Below are 18,880 nucleotides of genomic sequence, written 5' to 3' on the forward strand. Positions count from 1 at the left end.
AATGAAACACTTTTCACTCTTGGATAACAAGACAAACAGGACTGCCACTCATTTACCTTCTTTTTAAAAATACATATATATATTTATTGATTTTTTTTTTTTTTTTTTTTTTTTTTTTTTTACAGAGAGGAAAGGAGAGGGATAGAGAGTTAGAAACATTGATGAGGGAGAAACTTTGATCCGCTGCCTCCGCCTCCTGGGGATGTGCACGCAATCAAGGTATATGCCCTTGACCGGAATCAAACCTGGGACCCTTCAGTCCGGAGGCCAACGCTCTATCCACTGAGCCAAACTGGTTTCGGCCACTCACTTACCTTCTCGTGTACCGCCCTGAGTCAGCACTTACGTCCCAAACCTTCCTTCAGCGCTATCTGTGTAACTCAGCTAAATCACTGCATGTAGCTTGCTGCTCCCATCTGTTAACTGGGGCCAGGGGGATTCTTTCCCGCCAGGATTTTAATGAAGCTGACCCGTGATGAACCTGCTAGAGACGCCTGGCTGTGGTGGGGCTTGGTCAGCATGCACTCCCACTCTTTCTCCTTCCACCTGTGAGAACGCGTATGTCCACCTGGGGAAATGCCCGGCCCTGCCTCTCTTGCCCCAGGAGGCCTGGCTTTGGTGCCCACGTGGGCTTGGCAAGAAGGTGGCAGAGAAACATGCCTCCCCATTAGAGAGAGAAGCTCCTGGGTAGGGTTCAAGCCACGCCAACCCCTACCTGCATCTCTCGCCTTAGGAGCTCTTTGTGCCCTGGGTCTGAGGCTGAACTGCCCCCCACACCCCTCCTTTCCCAGCGGCGGCTTCGGGAGCCTGGGATCGGCCCCTCTCCTACAGATAACAGACTGAGCGCTGGCAGCCTTGGAGATTGGCTGGTGCAACCTTCACTTGACAGATGGGGAACGGTAGGAGGGGAGGCACCTTGCTCAAGGCCACAAGGGGGCGGGGCATAGGCTCAGCGGGAGACTCCCACCTCCCCCACCCCCACCCCCACCCCCCTAGCCGTTGGTCTGAAGCTTTTAAATTTATTATTCATCTGGAGTTAGCAGAACAGAACAGTTAAGAGGTCTGGTTTTGTATTCAGGTAGCTCCAACCCAGGGCTGCCATTTTCTGGTTGTGTGACCTTAAGAAAGTAACGTATCGCCAAAACCGGTTTGGCTCAGCGGATAGAGCCTCGGTCTGTGGACTGAAGGGTCCCAGGTTCGATTCCGGTCAAGGGCATGTACTTCGGTTGCGGGCACATCCCCATTTGGGGGTGTGCAGGAGGCAGCTGGTTGATGTTTCTCTCTCATTGATGTTTCTAGCTTTCTATCCCTCTTCCTTCCTCTCTGTAAAAAATCAATAAAATATATATTAAAAAAAAAAAAAAAGAAAGAAAGAAAGTAACGTATCATCTCGGAGCCTCACATGCCTCACTGACAGCGTGGAGTAATGGGGTTGGATTAAATTTGATGACATTTGCAAGAACTTAATACCGCACTTGGCACATTGTAAGCACTTAATAAATAATAGCATCTCTAGGATATTACATCATACTCTGCACTATGGATATTTAGGGCCAGGTAATTCTTTGTTGTCCAAGGCAGTCCTGTGCATGATATGTGTAGCAGGCAGGACCCCTGGCCTCCCTCTACACACTAAATGCTAGTAGCGTCCTTCCCCCAGGGGACATGGGATAAAGTCTCCATACTTTATCCCATGTCCCCTGAGGTCATAATCAGCCCCGGTTGGGAACCCAGGCCTGAAGAAGTCCTACTCAGCTTTCCAGGCTCAGCTCAAATATCACCTGCCCCATGAAGCTTTCCCTGACCTGCCAGGCAGAATTGCTTCATACTCCCCAGGTCCCACTGCTGGGGTCAGATCCTGGCCTCACTGAGAAGCTGTGTGTCCTTGGTCCGGTCACTTGGCCTGCTCATCTATAACACGGGCGAAAGATCTGTGTCCAAGGTGCCTGATACTGTGCCTGGCACAGAGAGGCACACAACCGATTTGAAATGCCTTTTACTTCTTTTCTGATGGTAGAATTAGCATAATAAACGGAGCTATATAATGTAAAAAAGTTAGTCTCCCCGTAGTTACATCCCATAGAGAAACCTGCTAAGAATTGCTTTCTACTGTAGTTCTACAGAATTCTTGTTGTGTAAATAGCACGTGAGAGAGAGAGAGAGTGTGTGTGTGTGTGTGTGTGTGTGTGTGTACATCCTCCCTCCCCACCCCCTTTTTTTTTTCCACTGCTGAGCACTAGATCATGGCGCAAAGGGGGAAGGAGGAGCCTCATCTCAGTAGGGTTTGGGACTTCTCCGCTAATATTACTTGAGCTCTAGCCTGATGCCTGGGGCTGTACTAAGCACTTTTCTGGTATTGCCTCGTTTAATCTTCATAACACCCTGTCCAGTGGGTTCTGTAATTTGTTCCTTTTACAGATAAGGAAACGGAGACTCAGGAATGCAGGGACTTGTTCAGCCAGCCAGCTAGTAAATAGCAGAGGCAGAATTGGAAGCCAGTCTGACTGGGCTGCTCATAGCCTGCGAGCTACTTCTGAGAGCCGGGTCCTGCCTGTCTTTGTATTCCAAGTTCTCGGCCCAGGGTCAGGCCAAGGACACAGGCCACCTGTACCAGCTGATGCCCCGAGGGCAGGTGGCTGGATGGCATCTGAGTCAGGCATAGTGTGCTGTTCTCTGGCCATCTCAGCTTCCTCGCCTGAGAAGGGATCTGATTCCGTCTCAAACACCCCCTCCGGGCCTCATGTGACCATTGGAGCCTTTCCCAAGGCCGCCTTCCTACCGAGGGAGACAGAGGTGGATCCGCCTTGGATGGGAGCCTTGAAAAACCGGGTGTGGTGACCCAGAGATGCCCAGACAGCCGCACAGAGAAAGATCAGGGGTGGGGGGCTGGGTTCCAATCCTGCTCACTCCACCTGAATGGAAGGTACTGCTTCTCTGGAAATGGAAGTAGGAACAAGACTGTCCACTTCCTGTGTAAAGAGGGGGAGAGAGTTGCTTCCCCTCCAAAGAAATGGCAGATACGAAGGACAGGGAGGCAGCCAGGTTGTCTGTGTCCCAGGACAGGGCAGGATTTATGGGCAGACAGCTGCCTCCATGGCGGCCAGGCTGGCAGTTAGTCAAACCCGGAGCTAGCTGTTGGCCTCTCCGCGTCCCTCCTCACAGGTGTCTTTGGAGCCAGGAATGCCCAGCTCATCCAGGCCACCTTGGCTGAGCACAGGCTACAGTATAGAAACTTAGAGTTGTTTATTTTAGATAGAGAAAAGGATCTGGTGAGGAGTGACAACAACAGAAATAATAACAACTCTAAAAAAACAACAACAACACCCTCCACTGGCTAAAGAAGTTTCTTAGGCCCTTGCTGTGTGCCAGGTGCTGTTACAGGCATTGAATCCTCCCAACGGCCCTTCATTCTTTCCCTGCTCCCCGAGTGGGGCTCCACCCACTGCACCCAGTGAAGACTCGGAGGCTGAGCGCTCCGTACCTTGTAAGTGGGAGGCAGAGAGGGATTCAGACGGGGGTCTGTCCAGCTCAGAACTCAGCCTCCCCACCAAGAGTCTCACTGCCTTGGGGAGCACCTGGATGGGGAGGGAGCTCGGAGGCCATCCAGTTCCACCCTCTCCCCCCTTTCCGGATGGAGAAATGGACTTGCCCAAGGTTAGGCCAGAACTCTGTGGACTCTCATCCAGCCTTTACCTCCGGGACCTTGAGATTTGCTTGGACAGTGGGGTGGGGGTGGACGACTTGGAGGTGGGTTCCCCTTGGGTCCAGAGATTCACTAAGGAATGTTCTCGGCTGACACTCCAGCCCAAGGCCTGTGTGGGGCCCGGGAGAGAATGAATGAGCCCTGGCCCTGCCGTGGTTCTCTGTCCCCCTCTCAGTCTTCACCAGCAGCCTGTGAATTGAGTCCCATCACTCCAATTTTCAAATGAGGAAACTGAGGCTCAGAAACTGTGCTGAGTATCACTGAAGCTGGAACTGGGACTTGGGTTACCAGAGTCTGACCAGGGTCAGGCATGGAAGTGAGCCCATGCCCAGGTGGTTTGTTGTGGCTGGAGGGGAAGGTATATGGGGGAAAGCGGAAAGGGAAGCTTGACCAGGTCAAAAGGACCTTGAATACACCGTCCCCCAGCCCAAGGGGCTCGAATCTGACCCTGGAGATGCCGGGGAGCCAGGAATGGGTTTGGGCAGGCGAGTGTGGCCTGGTCTGATCTTCTCAGGGTGGACTGATGGGAGAGCCTGAGGCTGGGGAGCAGACAGGAGGTGTAGCCAGAGACTGCGAAGCTCAGAATGGACCGAGTGGTGGGGCTCAGAGACAGCGAAGAAATGCAAGAGTTCAGTCCTGCAGGGAGGAACAGGAGCATCCGGGGTTCTGGGCACCGGGAGGGGTTGGGAGGAGAGGACAAGGGGAAGCAGGTTCAGTTTGCCTTATTAAGATTTCCGGCATCCTCGGGGCAGAGGAGGGAAGAGAGGGCGGTACCGGTGCACGGAGAAGGGGAGAGCCTGAGCACCCACTATGTGCCAGCACCACACTGGGCCCTTTCATAGGAGCCCACTCATCTAACCCTCATCACGGCCCTGTGAGTGGCTCTCATCCCCATTGGACAGATACGCCCTGAGAGGCGGGCCCTGAGGAAGCAAAGTGCAGCCGGGATTGGAGCCGGGGCTTTCCTGACGCCAGACTCACGTGGTCCCCCCTGGGCTGCACTGATCAGTGAGGAGCTGAAGGGCCCCTGAAGTCAAGGAGAGATGGCTTCCTGAGGCAGCTTTCTCTCCTGGGCTGGGAGAGGGGTGGCCGCTCAAGAGGGAGGTCTGGCCTTGAGGACCTGTGTCCCCACAGCTGCTGTCCTCTCCAAACCTATGGGAGCCCAAGAGCCTCTCGCCTGAGTATTTACGTAGCTGAGTGCTCCATGCACCAGCCCTGCCTCTGCCCCTCGCCTCCGCAGGAGGTGCAGATGTGGCTCTGCCCGCTGCAGGTGCATCCTCCGGTCCCCCCCTCCTGCCCTGCCCAGCTCCCACTCAAGCCTTCTCCACCCGCACCCTCATGGAGCTAGCCCCAGGGCCTTTCCATCTTGTGACTCCACCGCTGCCATATACTTGGCTCCAGCCATCCCCTGCGGGCCCCCCACTTCCTGCACAGCCAGGTGTGCCCCTGCCTGACAAGTTCTCTCCGTGGGAATGTTTGGGCCCCACCCTGGAGACTTGAAGGAACCCTGCCCACCTGTTCGTCAGAAATAAACTCTTTCCTGGAAGCTCCGCAGGCCTGAGTCCCTATGTCACCTGTGATTGTCATTGTTATGACGATAATGGCAACAACTAGGAGTGACAGCACATCCTAGGCATCGTGTCAGGTCATGAGTGAGGTCATCTCATCCTGAACCCCAAGGAGCCTGTGCTGTTCTCTGCACTTACAGATTGGGAAACAGGTGGAGACAGTGTCACAAACACCGCTGGTGGCAGCCAGCTGGATTGGTTCCTAGGCCATCCCTCCGTGTTTATTCTGTTCTCCCTGGCTAGTTTCTGCCTCTCCGGCTAACTGCAGGCTCCTCAAGGGCAAGGACTGTGTCTGTACCCTCGAGTGGCTGGCCCAAAGCCTGACCACGGGTGATGTTGCACTGAGTGGGAGACAGAGCAGCCGAGGCTGTCCAGCATGGATTTGGAGTCCCTCAGAGCCCCTCCTGAGCTGTGTGACTTTAGGCCAGCTGCTTGACCTCTCTGAGCTTCCATTGCCCCCTCTGTGAGATGGAGGTGAGAATCAGGTGACATGACGCCCGTGAAATCCAAACCCAAATCACGCCACGTCCAGCCCCTCTGGTCCTGAGCCCTGGCATCGCCAGTGCCCTGCCTCTCGGTTAGCCCTATCACTTAGTCTATCAGTAGCTTCATGTTTCGTGCCTGACCTCGGCTGGGAATCCGGTTGGTTCTCCTGTGTCAATCCGTGTGGCTGTGGGCCATGCAGTCCCTTTCCTTGGACCTTAATTTCCTGTTCATGAAGTCCAGGGGGTTGGACCAAATAGTACCTGGGTCCCCTTCCTGCTCTGGCTTCCTGAGGGGCAGGGAGGGGCCTGAACACAGCAAGGGGGGAGGACACGGAGAGGTGGCTCAGAAGCCTGGGCCATGGTGACCATCCATCCCCTGAGCACTCTGTATGCCAGGCTCTGCCCTGTCTGTGTCCTCGCAGCGGTACAAATTCTGTACATTTCCCTTACTTAACCCTCTGATCTTTTAACTAGAAATTGAATTAATGAAACAGTTGGATAAACATATTACTTCATATTTTTTAAAAAAAACAACGAAAACATGTGCCTGCCTTGTGATTTCCTTTGAGGTTACTAAATACTTCTTACTGTTACCTCATCTTATCCAACCCTAGAAGGTATTATTATCCCCATTTCATAGATGAGGAACTGGGGCACAGAGAAGTCAGGGTACATGCTCAAGGTCACATAGTTAGTGTGTGGAAGAGCCAGCCTCTGAACCAGGCATGTGGGAAGCCGGGGGTGTGTGTAGGGGGTGTGTGGGGTGGGAAGTACCAGAGATCCTCCCTCCCACCCTTTCAGAAGTCTGACTTGCCCAGCTCTTCCCAGGGCAGATTCACACCCAAACCACTGGCCCTGTCCTAGGTACTGAGAATGTGAAAATCTATCGGACAGCCCTTGACAGCCCACAATCTTGTAGGGGAGATTGACGGGTAACTTTTTTTTTTTTTTAATCCTCACCTGAGGCTATTTTTCCATTGATTTTTAGAGAGAGTGGAAAGGAGGAAGGAAGAAGGAGGAGAGAGAGAAGCATCCATGTCTGTGTTCCTACCTTCCTCCCAACTCATCCGCACCCCTCCTGAGGCATCATGGATTGAAACTCGCCCCTCATCACTCTCCCTGTCTCTGACACAGCATCATGTGGGGCCCATGAAGGCCTCAGCACGTGTTCATGGAGTGGACAAATGAGGGTTCCATTGCTCCCGGGGTCCAAGAGGAAGGGGCAGGCCGGCTGGCTCTGTTCCAGCCCTGAAGGCAGGAAGGAAGTTGTCCGAGGCCTGGGGTTCCCTGAGCTAGGTGCAGAATGTAGCCTCCAGGGCAGTTTTCTCAGAAACTAAAGAGCCGCCTGGGTGGCTGGGACATTTGTGGACCCATGAGGACCACCAAGGGGGAGGCGTGTAGCTCTTGGCCACCTCCTCAGACATCTGTGTGTCTGCCAGGCCATATCCCAAGTTGGACAGACCCAAGGCAGTCAGGGAGAGCCTGAAGAACAGATGGGCAGGGTTCCTTCAAGTCTCCAGGGAGAACTAGTCCATCTGCTCCAAGACTCTCTCTCACACAGGAATCCTTTAGGAATGACTCCCAGCTGTCAGCAATACAGACCTGACGGAAGGAGCTGAAATTAGCTGAGGGTGTATTTCTCCTCCACGTACAAAACACGTCTATGGGGAAGGGCCCCAGGCCGCTGTGTGCTGGAGCCAGCTGGCACCGGCTCCTGAGAGCTGACGGTGCAAACCTCTTCCTGTGTAGCCCCGTGTCCTGGGACCCCACATTGATAGCCTGAAACCGGCTTTGGTGGGAGTGTTCACATCGCGGGAACTGGCAAGCACTGTAAAATGGGACTCTTTCTTTCCAGAGGGAGCTGAAGGAGCAGCTTCAGGCCCTCCAGGACAGCGAGCGGGAGCACACGGAGGCGCTGCAGCTGCTCAAGCGACAGCTGGCGGAGAACAAGGTGAGCAGGGCCCGGCCCAGGAGGTGACTGGCCGGGCGGGGCGGGGCCGGAGGGGGCGGGGCGGGCCAGAGGGGGCGGGGCCAGAGGGAAGATGAGGGGCGGAGCCGAGGTTGAGGCTTCAACAAAGGTAAATGAGGTGGGACTTAGTGCAGGGTAACTGAGAGCTAGGATTTGGGTTCGTGCTTGGATAAGGTGATCAGACGTCCCGCCCGAGACAGTCCCGATTTCTTTTTTTTAAGTGATGAATAATTTTTTTAAAATATATTTTATTGACTTTTCACAGAGAGGAATTAAGAGGGATAGATAGTTAGAAACATCGATGAGAGAGAATCATCAACCAGCTGCCTCTTGCACACTCCCACCGGAGATGTGCCCGTAACCAAGGTACATGCCTTTGACCGGAATCGAACCCGGGACCTTTCAGTCCACAGACTGACGCTCTATCCACTGAGCCAAACCAGTTTTGGCAACAGTCTCGATTTTTAACAATTTGTCCCGCGGCGTTTTAAAAAAGTCCCGAATCGCCGCGGGACAAATTGTTAAAAATCAGGACGTCTGGTCACCTTATTCTTGGATGAAGGGTGGATCCCGCACCCTTCCTGGTTTGGGTGGAGGTTGAGGTGGGACCAGAGGTCCTGGAAACCGCCCCTCTGCGGCTCCCTGCAGGGGTCTTTTTCCTCCTACATGATGAACCAGGCCTGTTGACTGAGGAGCCAGCCCTGAGCATCTTCCCTTGAAACTCTCCCGATGATGTGTGGGCCAGGCCTGATATCTCCCCTGTCTGACTCAGGCCTGGGATTATGGGCTCTGAAAAACAGGGTCAACCCCTCCTGTCTCTGGCCACAGCGATTGAAAAAGAAAAGCCTTTTTTCTGGGCCTTGAGAGGAGGGCTGTGGATTCTGAGGCCCCACGCACTGCTCACTGTGTGACTTCACTGCCAGCAGCAGCTGGGGCAGAGCCTTAGGAATGCTCTGGGCCTCAGGAGGACGCACCGGGAGATCCAGCTCTGTGCCCCATGCTGGCAATCTGCTGTGGGGTTGCAGACATTTCCCTAGAGAACATTCCAGAGGGCCTCTGGGCAGGACCCTCTGCGAGCAACCAATGAGAAACAGTCACAGAACTCTGGCCTGTCTGCTTCTCACGGCCTCGGTTTCCCGATCTGCCTGGTGAGTGTACACAAAGAGAAGCCGGTGGAAGCCTCTGCCTGGATGAGGGGGGGAATGTGGCCTATTCCTTCTCCCCAGCATTCTCTTCTCTCCTCTTCTTCCCCCTCCCCCCATTGTTTTTCTCCACTGACCTCTTCCTCCCCCGATTTCCTGTCCATCTGTCTACCTCTGGGAGGTCCTGGGGGGCCACCTACCCTCCAGTTCCCCCAGCCCTGCTTCCTGTCTGGACTGGGTGTTTATACAAGAAATGCCTATGGATGCTTTGAGGTCATATTTCACCTGGTGCCTGACTCGGCTTTCCTGCCGGCGCCTGCTCCTCCAGCGGCCCAGCCTGAGGGGCTGTCTGACCTCTCCCCACAGGCCCCGTGTTTTCCTTGGTCGGCCCTGTCTGGGTGACGCATTCCTGGCAGGGTGTTTTTCTGAAATGGCCCCAGGGTGTTCCCAGGGATGTGGTGGGCTGGGGTGGGGGCTGCTTTCCCAGCCGTTGTACCAAAGGGGTTGGGGGTGAGGCAGAGGTGGCTCTGCCACAGAAAGAACTGTGGTAACCGGGACACAGCGGGTAAGCGAAACCTTTCTCCATTAGGAATTGCTTCCCATTCCTTGTCTCATGGAGCCTCACACTACGTCACCTCCACGACAGTAGGACTCTCAGACCGCACAGTTCATAATTGCAGAACAAATAAGTGTGTGTGTGGTTGGAAACGCCTTTGGAGGTATCTCCATTTCATCAGCAGGGAAAATGAGACACAGAGCGCTTGACAGACTGACCTGAGGCCCCGGGGCTAGTACGTGGCCAATCAGGAGCTCGCTGTCCGCTGATGTCAGAGCCTAGTGCCTGTTCCCGCCTCGTGCTGGGGTGTCCTCAGCAAGATCCCTGGCTTTGTGGCCAGCGAGCCAGGCAGGTCAGGAAACTATATTTGGGTCTCCTGGGGTGGCTGTCCCTCTGATGTTCCACTTCTGAGCTGCCCTCTCCTGGCCTCTCCCACCTCCCCTGCCCATCCTCTCCTGTCCTGGGGACACGGGGCTCCCCTCTAGAAATAAGATGGGATCTGCACCACCTCTACAGAGAAATCGTGGGCAAGATCCTTCCCTCCTTCATCTCTCAGGCAGGTCCTGACTGCACCAGCCTTGTGCCAGGCCATGGGATGGACACTGGGGGGTCGAGGGGGAGGAGGAAAGAAGCGAGGAAGACATCATTCCCATGGGGTGAGAGATGGATTTTTTTTTTAATATATTTTTTTTTTTTTACAGAGAGGATGAGAGAGGGACAGAGAGTTAGAAACATCGATGAGAGAGAATCATCGATCAGCTGCCTCTTGCACACCCCCTACTGGGGATGTGCCCACAACCAAGGTACATGCCCTTGACCAGAATCGAACCCGGGACCTTTCGGTCTGCCGGCCGACGCTCCATCCACTGAGCCAAACCGGTTTCGGCAAGGGATGGATCTAATAGCTGGGAGCCACATAAGATCTGGGACCGTGTAGTAAAACGTATTTACAAAACGCTCTGGGAACATTTGACTCACTGCCTGAAAAGCTAAAGCAGGTGCCACGGAGGAGACAGCCGGGCCTCGCGGGATCAGTAGGCGTTTGCCAGGTGGATACGCTCTCTGTTGGGGTATTCTTCCCGGGCGGGTGGAATTGCAGTGCAGAGGCACTAGAAGGGAAGCTGGGATGAACCGAGGACTCCGAATGCCAGGCTAAGGAATCCCGAGTCTCACCAGTCCCCAAGGAGCCTAGAGAGGTTCTCAGACGGAGGATGGGCCGAGGCCCCGTTTACACATCAGAAGGGTCACTCCGGCAGCGGGTTTGTTGGCCAAGACACAGAGCTGACTTTGGATCGAAAGAGTGGGAGGGCCTATGGCATCCTGGGGTGTGTGTGGAGGAGGCAGGTGGGAAAATGAGCGTGGGGCTCAGGAGTCATGCAAGGCCACCGATAAGGACATGGGGGCCCTCCTCAAAGCAGCGAGAGCCGGAGAGGGTGGAGGGCATGGAGGATGAGAATGGTGGTGGTGGTGGTGGGGGGGGGCTGGCCCAGACACACCCTACGGAACAGGGGTGGCAGAGAGGGAGCAGCCATATAGGTGGGAGGCAAACCAGAACTTTCGATAAGTAGAGAGTGGCCGGTGAGCCAGATGCTGCTGCAGCTTGGTTGAGGGGGAACTGGAAGGGGTGGCCCTGCAATTTGGGGACCTTTTGGGGGCAGCAGCAGATGGTGTAGGAAGGGCAGGCCCCATTTCTTCATCGTGACCTGCCGTGACCTGCCGCTGCAGAAGCCTCTGCCCTCCCTGGGTGGGGGGCTCAGTCATCGGCTGTCTGTCCCCAGCCTCCCCTCCACCCCTTTGTCTGCCTGGCGCTCTGGGTGGGCATGCGCAGGGAGGCTGGCCCACTGCCAGCAGCTCTCTCTGCAGCTGAGACGGGAGGAAACTGGCCCTAATTGAGCCTTTGTGGAGCCTCCCACAGAGCCCTGGGCACTGTACACAGCAGGGTCCCTGACTTGGTGAACTCCCAGCCAGAATCCCACAAAGTAAAATCGCAGAGGCAGGCCCCACACACTGCTGCCGCCTGGCCACACTCGTGCGCCCCGTGCGTGTCATCCTGACTGGCGCTGCTCCCTCTTCCTGTTCTCCTCGCCCGCGATTGACATCCGCTCATTCTTCAGGCCGCAGCTCAGAAGCCGTCTCTCAGTGGAGAACTTCTAGGATGCGTCTGTCAGAACTGATGCCTTTTTAATGACCAGGCTCTTTTTCTGCTCCTTGAACAACGCCATGCGTTTTGTGAACATCCCCTCATTCAGTCTTCACCATTCAGTTTTGCACAGATAAAAAAACTAAGGTTCATAGACAGCAGGCAACTGAGGCTGCCCTACTCAAGACCCAGAGCTGGGATCCTCACCCACACTGTGGGCACAAAAGCCTGTGCCCTACACCAGTGTTTCCCAAACTTTTGACATATGTGTACCCCTTCTATCGTTTTCCTAACGCTGAGTACCCCTCGTACTCATGAGAATTGTACGAATTAGGTGCAGCTAAGCACGGAGCAGTGCATATCCCCACCAAACTCCGGTGCAACGCATACCCCCACCAAACTCTTCCCGTACCCCTGGGGGTACACGTACCACACTTTGGGAAACACTGCACACCACTCAGCCCCCTTCTGGGTCTGCCATGCTTGTGGGGGCAGAGAGAACCACTAAAGTCCGTGCTTGCCTCCTCTGATAATGGCCTTAGCCTCCAGCTCTTGTTCCTTGGCCTCGGGGGTGGCAGGACAGGGTGAGCGACCACCAAGGTTTGCCCAGCACATTGCAGCTGATAAAGCTTCTGAGATGCCATCTCGTTATCATTTTGCCTGAGCCCAGGAGTGATTTTTTTCTAAAAAAATAAAGACTTCACAGATTGAACTCAACATCTTTTCCTTACCCCGCCCCCTGCCCTCCAGCTTTCTTCCCACCCATCTCCCAGCTTCTCATCCCTCTGACCCTAAGCCCAAAATCTGGGTGTCATCCTCACAACTTTCTCGCCTACCTCCAGCCAATCAGTCAAAGACCCTTTCCACACCCTACATGTCCCTTTGCCTATCCTCTCGTTTGTGCCTCATTGTCTTACCTGGACTGTCTCATTGGCTTCCTCACAGGGCATACGGAATCATGTGCTGTGCCTGGCCATGCCAGTCAGTGCATACCACCGTGCTTTTGCATGCGCTATTCTCGCCCCAAGTGTGCCCTTTCCCATCCTTCCTTCCTCTCTACATGCCAAGACTCTGGGTGTCCATCTCTCATCCAGGCATCACCCCATCTACTCCCCCTAACGTAACCCTGACGGCTGTCCCCCCAGTCCTCCACCAAAAGCCTGCGGACCACCATCGGCGAGGCGTTCGAGCGGCTGCACCGGCTGCTGCGGGAGCGGCAGAAGGCCATGCTGGAGGAGCTGGAGGCCGACACCGCGCGCACACTCACTGACATCGAGCAGAAGGTCCAGCGCTACAGCCAGCAGCTGCACAAGGTGCAGGAGGGCGCCCAGATCCTGCAGGAGCGGCTGGCCGAGACCGACCGGCACACCTTCCTGGCCGGGGTGGCCTCCCTGTCCGAGAGGCAAGTGCCTGCCTGTTGGGGGCCTTCCTGAGGAGGGTGTTCCCTACTGAGCCCATGGGAGGTGGTAGAAATGGAGATAGATGAAGTGGGTAGCAGAGAATTCATTCATTCAATCTTTATCAAATGTATAGGACATCTGTTGTATGCCAGAGTCTGTGCTAAAGGCTTTGTATTTATAGTTTCATAATATAGTATATTACTTGTGTCTTAATATGTTTGTTACTTACAGATTTATATGATTTATAATAACATGCATATTATCCTATCTCAGTGGTCGGCAAACTGTACCCTAATTAAGTTAATAACATTGTACCTACCTATATAGTTTAAATTTAAAAAATTTGACTCTCAAAAAAATTTCAATTGTTTTAATATTGATATTTGGCACTGTGACTAATGAGTTTGTCAACCACAGTCCTATTTAATTAAGAGGGAATATGCAAATTGACAGTCACACTCTCACAATGATGGTGGCACCCATAGCCACAAGATGGTGGCACCTATTCCCCTCAGCCTGCTACCAGAGTCCCACAGTCCTTTCAGCCCAGCTGGAGAGGAGGAGTGGCAGGTACACAATGCAGCCAGACCCACCCTCAGCCCCCCCAGCCACCCAGGGCCGGCCCAAGGCACAGGAAAGCCTTGGCTGGCGGTTGCCCAGTGACCCAGGGCTGCCCAAGGCTCAGGTAACCAGAGCTGACCATAGCTTGTGGTGCCGACAGTGGCAGCAGCAGAGGTGTGATAGGGGCATCTCCTTCCTCTGATCGCCAGGTTGCCTCCTGCCCCTGAGGGCTCCCAGACTATGAGAGGGGACAAGCCAGGCTGAGGGATGCCCCCCTCCAGTGCATGAATTTTCATGCACCAGACCTCTAGTTTTACCTAATAATAGACAAACGTAAACTGACCATACCTCCACTACACCACTAGCCAATCAGGAGTGATATGCAAATTAACCCAACAAAGATGGTGGTTAATTTGCATACACAGGTGCTCAATGATGAGGACAGGATGCAGGTGTTCTGCCCCACCTCCGGCCCCTCAGGGCCTCTGGACAGCATGGGAAGGTGGGGCTGGAGTGGAAAGAGGTGGCTCCCAGAGCCTGAGTGGAAAGGGGCTGGGCCAGAGTGGAAAGGTGGTGCCGGCAGCCCAGGGAAAGGAAAGCCCATTCGAGCACAAACCTTCATGCAACAGGCTTCTAATATATAATAAATAGCCTCCTTGAAAGTAGTTACCACTATCATCCCCATTTCACACACGTAGAAACTGAGGCTCAGAGAAACTGGATCAGTTGGCTAAGGCTCCTCAATAGTATGTGGGAAAGCTGGGATTCAACCCCTGGTCTCTCTGAGCACCCTTAATTATTAACACTTAATTATTGGTCTGTTGATGATCAGTACTGATAGTTAACATCATGTATTTGGTGTTGGCCATGAGCCAAGCCCTGTGCAAAGCATTTTATATATGTTATGCCATGTAATCCTTACAACCAAGAAGGCAGATGCCATATAGTACCCTTTTTAAAGAGGAGGAAACTGAGGCTGATAGCTAGAGAGGTAGGAAGTGGTACAAGCAGGCACTTGAATCTGGGTCTGGCTACTTTGCACACATGACCTCACCCTGTGTCTGCTACCCTGAAGGTGGCCAGTGTGGGGACAGGAATCCAGCCCCCAATGCAACCTGCTCTCCTGCTCTCCTTCCAGGCTCAAAGGGAAAATCCATGAGAGTAATCTGACGTATGAGGACTTTCCAACCTCCAAGTACACAGGCCCCCTGCAGTACACCATCTGGAAGTCCCTGTTCCAGGATATCCACCCAGGTAAGGCCCTGCCTGCCTGTCATCAAGAGTGTCCAGGAAGAGGCAAGAATGCTCATGGACTGAGGTCTCTTGAGCACATCCCAGCCCAGCCCCCTTTTTTAAACACAGGAAGGGGGCAGGGCCAAGGGATGAAAAGAGTGCTTTGCTGAACACCTACTATGTTCCAGAGCCTATGCTGGGCACCTACACAATCACTTGGCTCAAAGAATCCTCGTACAACCCCAGGAGGAAGATTTTATTAGTATACCCATTCTCCAGGTGAAGAGCCTGAGGCCCTGGGCAGGTCACTCATTCATTTTGTAAGTACAGTATATATAAAGCACCTCCCTCACACCAGGCACTATACTAGGTGCTAGAGATATAGCAGTGAGCAAAACGGGCAAAAATCCCTGTTCTCGTGGATCTCACATTCTAGGGTAGAGAGAGGAAGAAACCAAGGTAAATAGAAGAAATACATAGTTTATTAAATAACGATAAGGATAGGAAAGGGGCTCGGGGGCTCTGAGGTAGAATAGAGATCTTAGATTGGGGATCCAGTTGGACCACACTGAGAAGGAGGCATGGGAGTAAAGACCTGAAGGAAGGAGAGGGATCCATGGCGTCATCCAAGGAAAGAATGTTCCTGGCTCAGGAATAGCAGGAGCAAAGGCCCTGAGGGAATGGCTGGAAGGGAATGAGTGAGAAGGGAAGTTGAAGTGAGGAGGTCAGAGATGGAGCAGTGGCCAGACCCTGAGGGCCCGTCGGCCAGAGTGAGAACTTAGAGTAGAGGTGTCGAACTCAATCAGAGAAGGGGCCAAAATCTAAAATCCAGCCTAAATCGCGGGCCGAATGGTTTACTGAACAGTCATACACTGTCATTGCGATGGAAACGCAGCAGAGTGCAGTGATGACAGCGCGGTGCGGGCCACATTGCAAGGCCTGGCGGGATGGATTTGGCCCGTGGGCCTTGTGTTTGACACAAGAACTTAGAGCATGGTGACTTAGAGCATGGTGGTGACAGTGGAGGTGGTGAGGGGAGTCTGATTTAGGATATACTTTGAAGGGATTGCCAATAGGATTTGCTAATGGGTTGAAAATGAGAAAAAGAAGACAAGGAAGCCTGCAGTGATTTTGGCAGAGGTGATTGGAAGGATGGGCTTGTGAGCACGAGGTCTGCAAAGCCAGTTAGTGTCTCAGTACCGATGTGGAGAAGGCAGCTGAGATGACGAGTCTGCAGCCCAGGAGAAAGGTCAGGGCGGCCTCCTGGGCATGTGGGCAGTCCTGAATGGGCCGGGTGAGCTCACCCGGGAAGTGAGGGTAGATGGAAGAGAGGGAGGACCACTCTAACATTTGGAGCTTTGGGGCAGGCAGGGACAGGAGGGGGACCCAGCCAAGGAGACGGAGAAGGAGCTGCCAGAGATGTAGGAGGAAACCCTGGCACATCCTGGAGGCCAAGTGGAGAAAGTGCTACCAGGAGGGGAGTGGCCGGTGGTGGCTACGCCACGTGTGAGAGACCCCAAACTGCTCTCCCGTCTAGCCACATGGAGGTCTTTGCTGACTTGAACAGGAGCTATTTTGGTGGCGCAGTAGGGTCAAAAGCCTGACGAAATCATCTGAGAGAGAATGGGAGGAGAGGAAGTGGAGACGGCGTGTGGAGACAGTGCTTCCGAGGGGTTTTATTTGCCGGAAGGAGAGTGTGTGGCAGCAGCTGTTGGGTTAAGGCAGGAGAAGCAACAGCCTATGTATGGGCTGATGGGAAAGACCCAGGAGAAGGAGGCGGAATTGGAGATGAAGGAGCGAGAGTCGCTGGAGTGACAGCTGAGGAGCAGGATCTGCTGGGAGCCGGAGAAGGTAGGATGATGGGCACCGAGGGGCAGGGGCGCTGTGGGAAGTCTCTTCCGATGGCTTCGCCTTTCCCACGAGGGAGAGAGCAAGGCCATCCTCAGGGCTGAGGAGGGGCAAGAGGAGGTGATGGGAGTTTGCTGAGGGAGGAGGGTCTGAACAGTTCTCCAGTAGAGTCAGTAGACCCTGGGGCTGAGAGGTCGATGCCCTCCCGAAATCACACAGCCGACAAGGGCAGCAGATGCCAGCCTTTCGGCAGCCAGGAGCCTGGTGTGTTCCTGAGTCAGGAACGAGGTCCTGGAGGGGCAAGACAAGAACACCGAGGGGAATTCTCCCCAAGAACAGGCACTCTTTTTTTTTTTTTTTTTAATTAATTAATTAATTGTCTAAAGTTTTATCATATGTCTCCTTTTTCCCTGATTGGACTCCCCTCTCCGCCAGTAATTCTCACCCCTCCCCCCCCTGCAAGCCCCCACTGCCCCAGGGTCTGTGTCCATTGGTTATGCTAATATGCATGTATATAAGTCCTTCGGTTGCTCTCTACCCCCCTCCCCTACCATTTGTCTCTGGATCTATTCTTTTTTTTTTAATTTCTTTATTGATTAAAGTATCACGTATTTGTCCTCAACCCCCCATTCCAATCCCCCACCCCTACCCACTCATGCTCCCACCCCCTATTGTCCTTGACCACTGGTTAGGCTCATCTGTATGCACACAAGTCCTTTGGTGGATCTCTCCCTTTTATCCCCACCCTCCCTTTGAGGTCCAGGCACTTATTCTCCTCGCTTTTTCAGATGAGGTGACTGAGGCATAGAGCTACTAGGAATTTATCCACGGTCATAGCCTATAAACAGATAGCCAGGATTTAAATCCAGGATCTGTCGGACCCCAGAGCCTGTGTCCTTGCCCACTAAGCTAACCAGCTTTTCTCTGGCCTCAGACCAACCCAGGAAGGCTGGTGGGGAGATTGAGGCTCAGCAGGCTCCCTGGTTTCCCGAGGTCACACAGCAGTCAGTGGTCTTTGCACCTGCCTGGATCATTCTTTTGGTCTGCTCGCATTGAAAGTCCCCTGAGGCACTTTCAGGGGATAGGGGAGATAAATGGGCAAATAGACTCGGACAGTCCAGCAAGACAAGGACTGGGTATGACCAGGGACTCACAGGGGCTGTGGGAGCCCTGAGTGGGCACTGGGAGGCTCCGGATAGAGCGGGGGTGGAGCCAGTTGAACATCACTGAACAGATATTTGAACTGAGCGCTGAAAGCTGAGGGCTTTGCCACCAAGGGAAGTGTGGCCTACGGACTACGTTCTCCCTCCTCCATCCTTGCACACACGCTGCTCCCTAGCCTGCAACCCTCTATGTAAGCCTCCGTCTTTGATGGCGAACTCCTACCTCCTTCACCTCTTAGTTTATAAACGCCTCCTCTGGGAAGCCCTCCTACATTTCTCCAGGTAGCCATGGGCTTCCTGATCTCACTGTTTTGTCAGTGTCTGTGCGGCTGTCTCTCACTAGACTGTGAGCTCCTACGGGCCCAGAGCTGGGTCTAATGTACCACTTCAGATCCCCAGCAGCCAGCACAGTAAATGTATATTGATGAATGAGTAAAAAAAAAAAAAAAAAAAATGAGTCCCAGTCTCAGTTCTGCAATCACTTGATTTCTGGCATAGAGTAGGTACCCAGACATTTGTTGACTGAAGGAACTTGCCTCACATTCTTGGACAAGCTGCTTCCTCCTTTGAGCCTGTTTTTTCCTCTGTAAAGTAGGGATGCCCGTGTTCCCATCTGCACCGCCTCACCAGGGAGCACGTGGCTGTGGGAACTGGGCAGGGTTTCTCAGGCCCAGCACTATCGACCCTGGGGCTGGGTAATTCCTTGTTGTAGGGGCCTGTCCTGTGCCTGGTAGGATGTTTAGCAGCATCCCTAGTGTCTACACAGTTAGATGCCACCCTGCCCCCACGCCTCCCAGCTGTGGTAACCAGAAGTGTCTCAGTCTGCCCAGGGTCCCCTGCGAGGCAGAGCGCCCCAATGGAGAGCCACTGCCCCAGAGAGAGCTGCCCGTAGGAAGAGGGGCTGAGGGAGCAGAGCAACATGTGCCCCGAACATCCTGCCAAGGACAGAGGCCCCCGGGGAGTTCAGAGAACAGTGACCTGGTTAGCCAGGCCCCTTCCTTTGTCTGTGGGGCCTGTGAAGTCACTCTGGCTTCTCTGCCAGCACCAAAGGCCCTTTATGTCCAGATGGGAGGGGCAGGCGCCCCCAGGGACCAAGCCCAGGGATTCCAGCA

General features: G+C 53.9%; 2 protein-coding genes across 2 annotated transcripts in view; one reads left to right on the forward strand and one right to left on the reverse strand.

The window, feature by feature from the left end:
• Positions 1 to 18,880, reverse strand: part of HPCA (hippocalcin) — a 226,769-nt gene that overhangs the window by 18,712 nt on the left and 189,177 nt on the right. Inside the window, exon 6 of the mRNA XM_045584900.1 lies at positions 181 to 194. The gene's annotated coding sequence lies outside the window, so the exon portion shown is untranslated. The remainder of the gene's footprint in view (positions 1 to 180; positions 195 to 18,880) is intronic.
• Positions 1 to 18,880, forward strand: part of TRIM62 (tripartite motif containing 62) — a 29,135-nt gene that overhangs the window by 2,681 nt on the left and 7,574 nt on the right. Inside the window, exons 2-4 of the mRNA XM_036445266.2 lie at positions 7,612 to 7,707; positions 12,709 to 12,965; positions 14,663 to 14,778. Of these exons, the coding sequence (XP_036301159.1) occupies positions 7,612 to 7,707; positions 12,709 to 12,965; positions 14,663 to 14,778 (469 nt within the window). The remainder of the gene's footprint in view (positions 1 to 7,611; positions 7,708 to 12,708; positions 12,966 to 14,662; positions 14,779 to 18,880) is intronic.

The sequence above is a fragment of the Pipistrellus kuhlii genome, unplaced genomic scaffold (genome assembly GCF_014108245.1).
Source record: "Pipistrellus kuhlii isolate mPipKuh1 unplaced genomic scaffold, mPipKuh1.p scaffold_m20_p_2, whole genome shotgun sequence".
NCBI classification, from domain to species: domain Eukaryota; kingdom Metazoa; phylum Chordata; class Mammalia; order Chiroptera; family Vespertilionidae; genus Pipistrellus; species Pipistrellus kuhlii.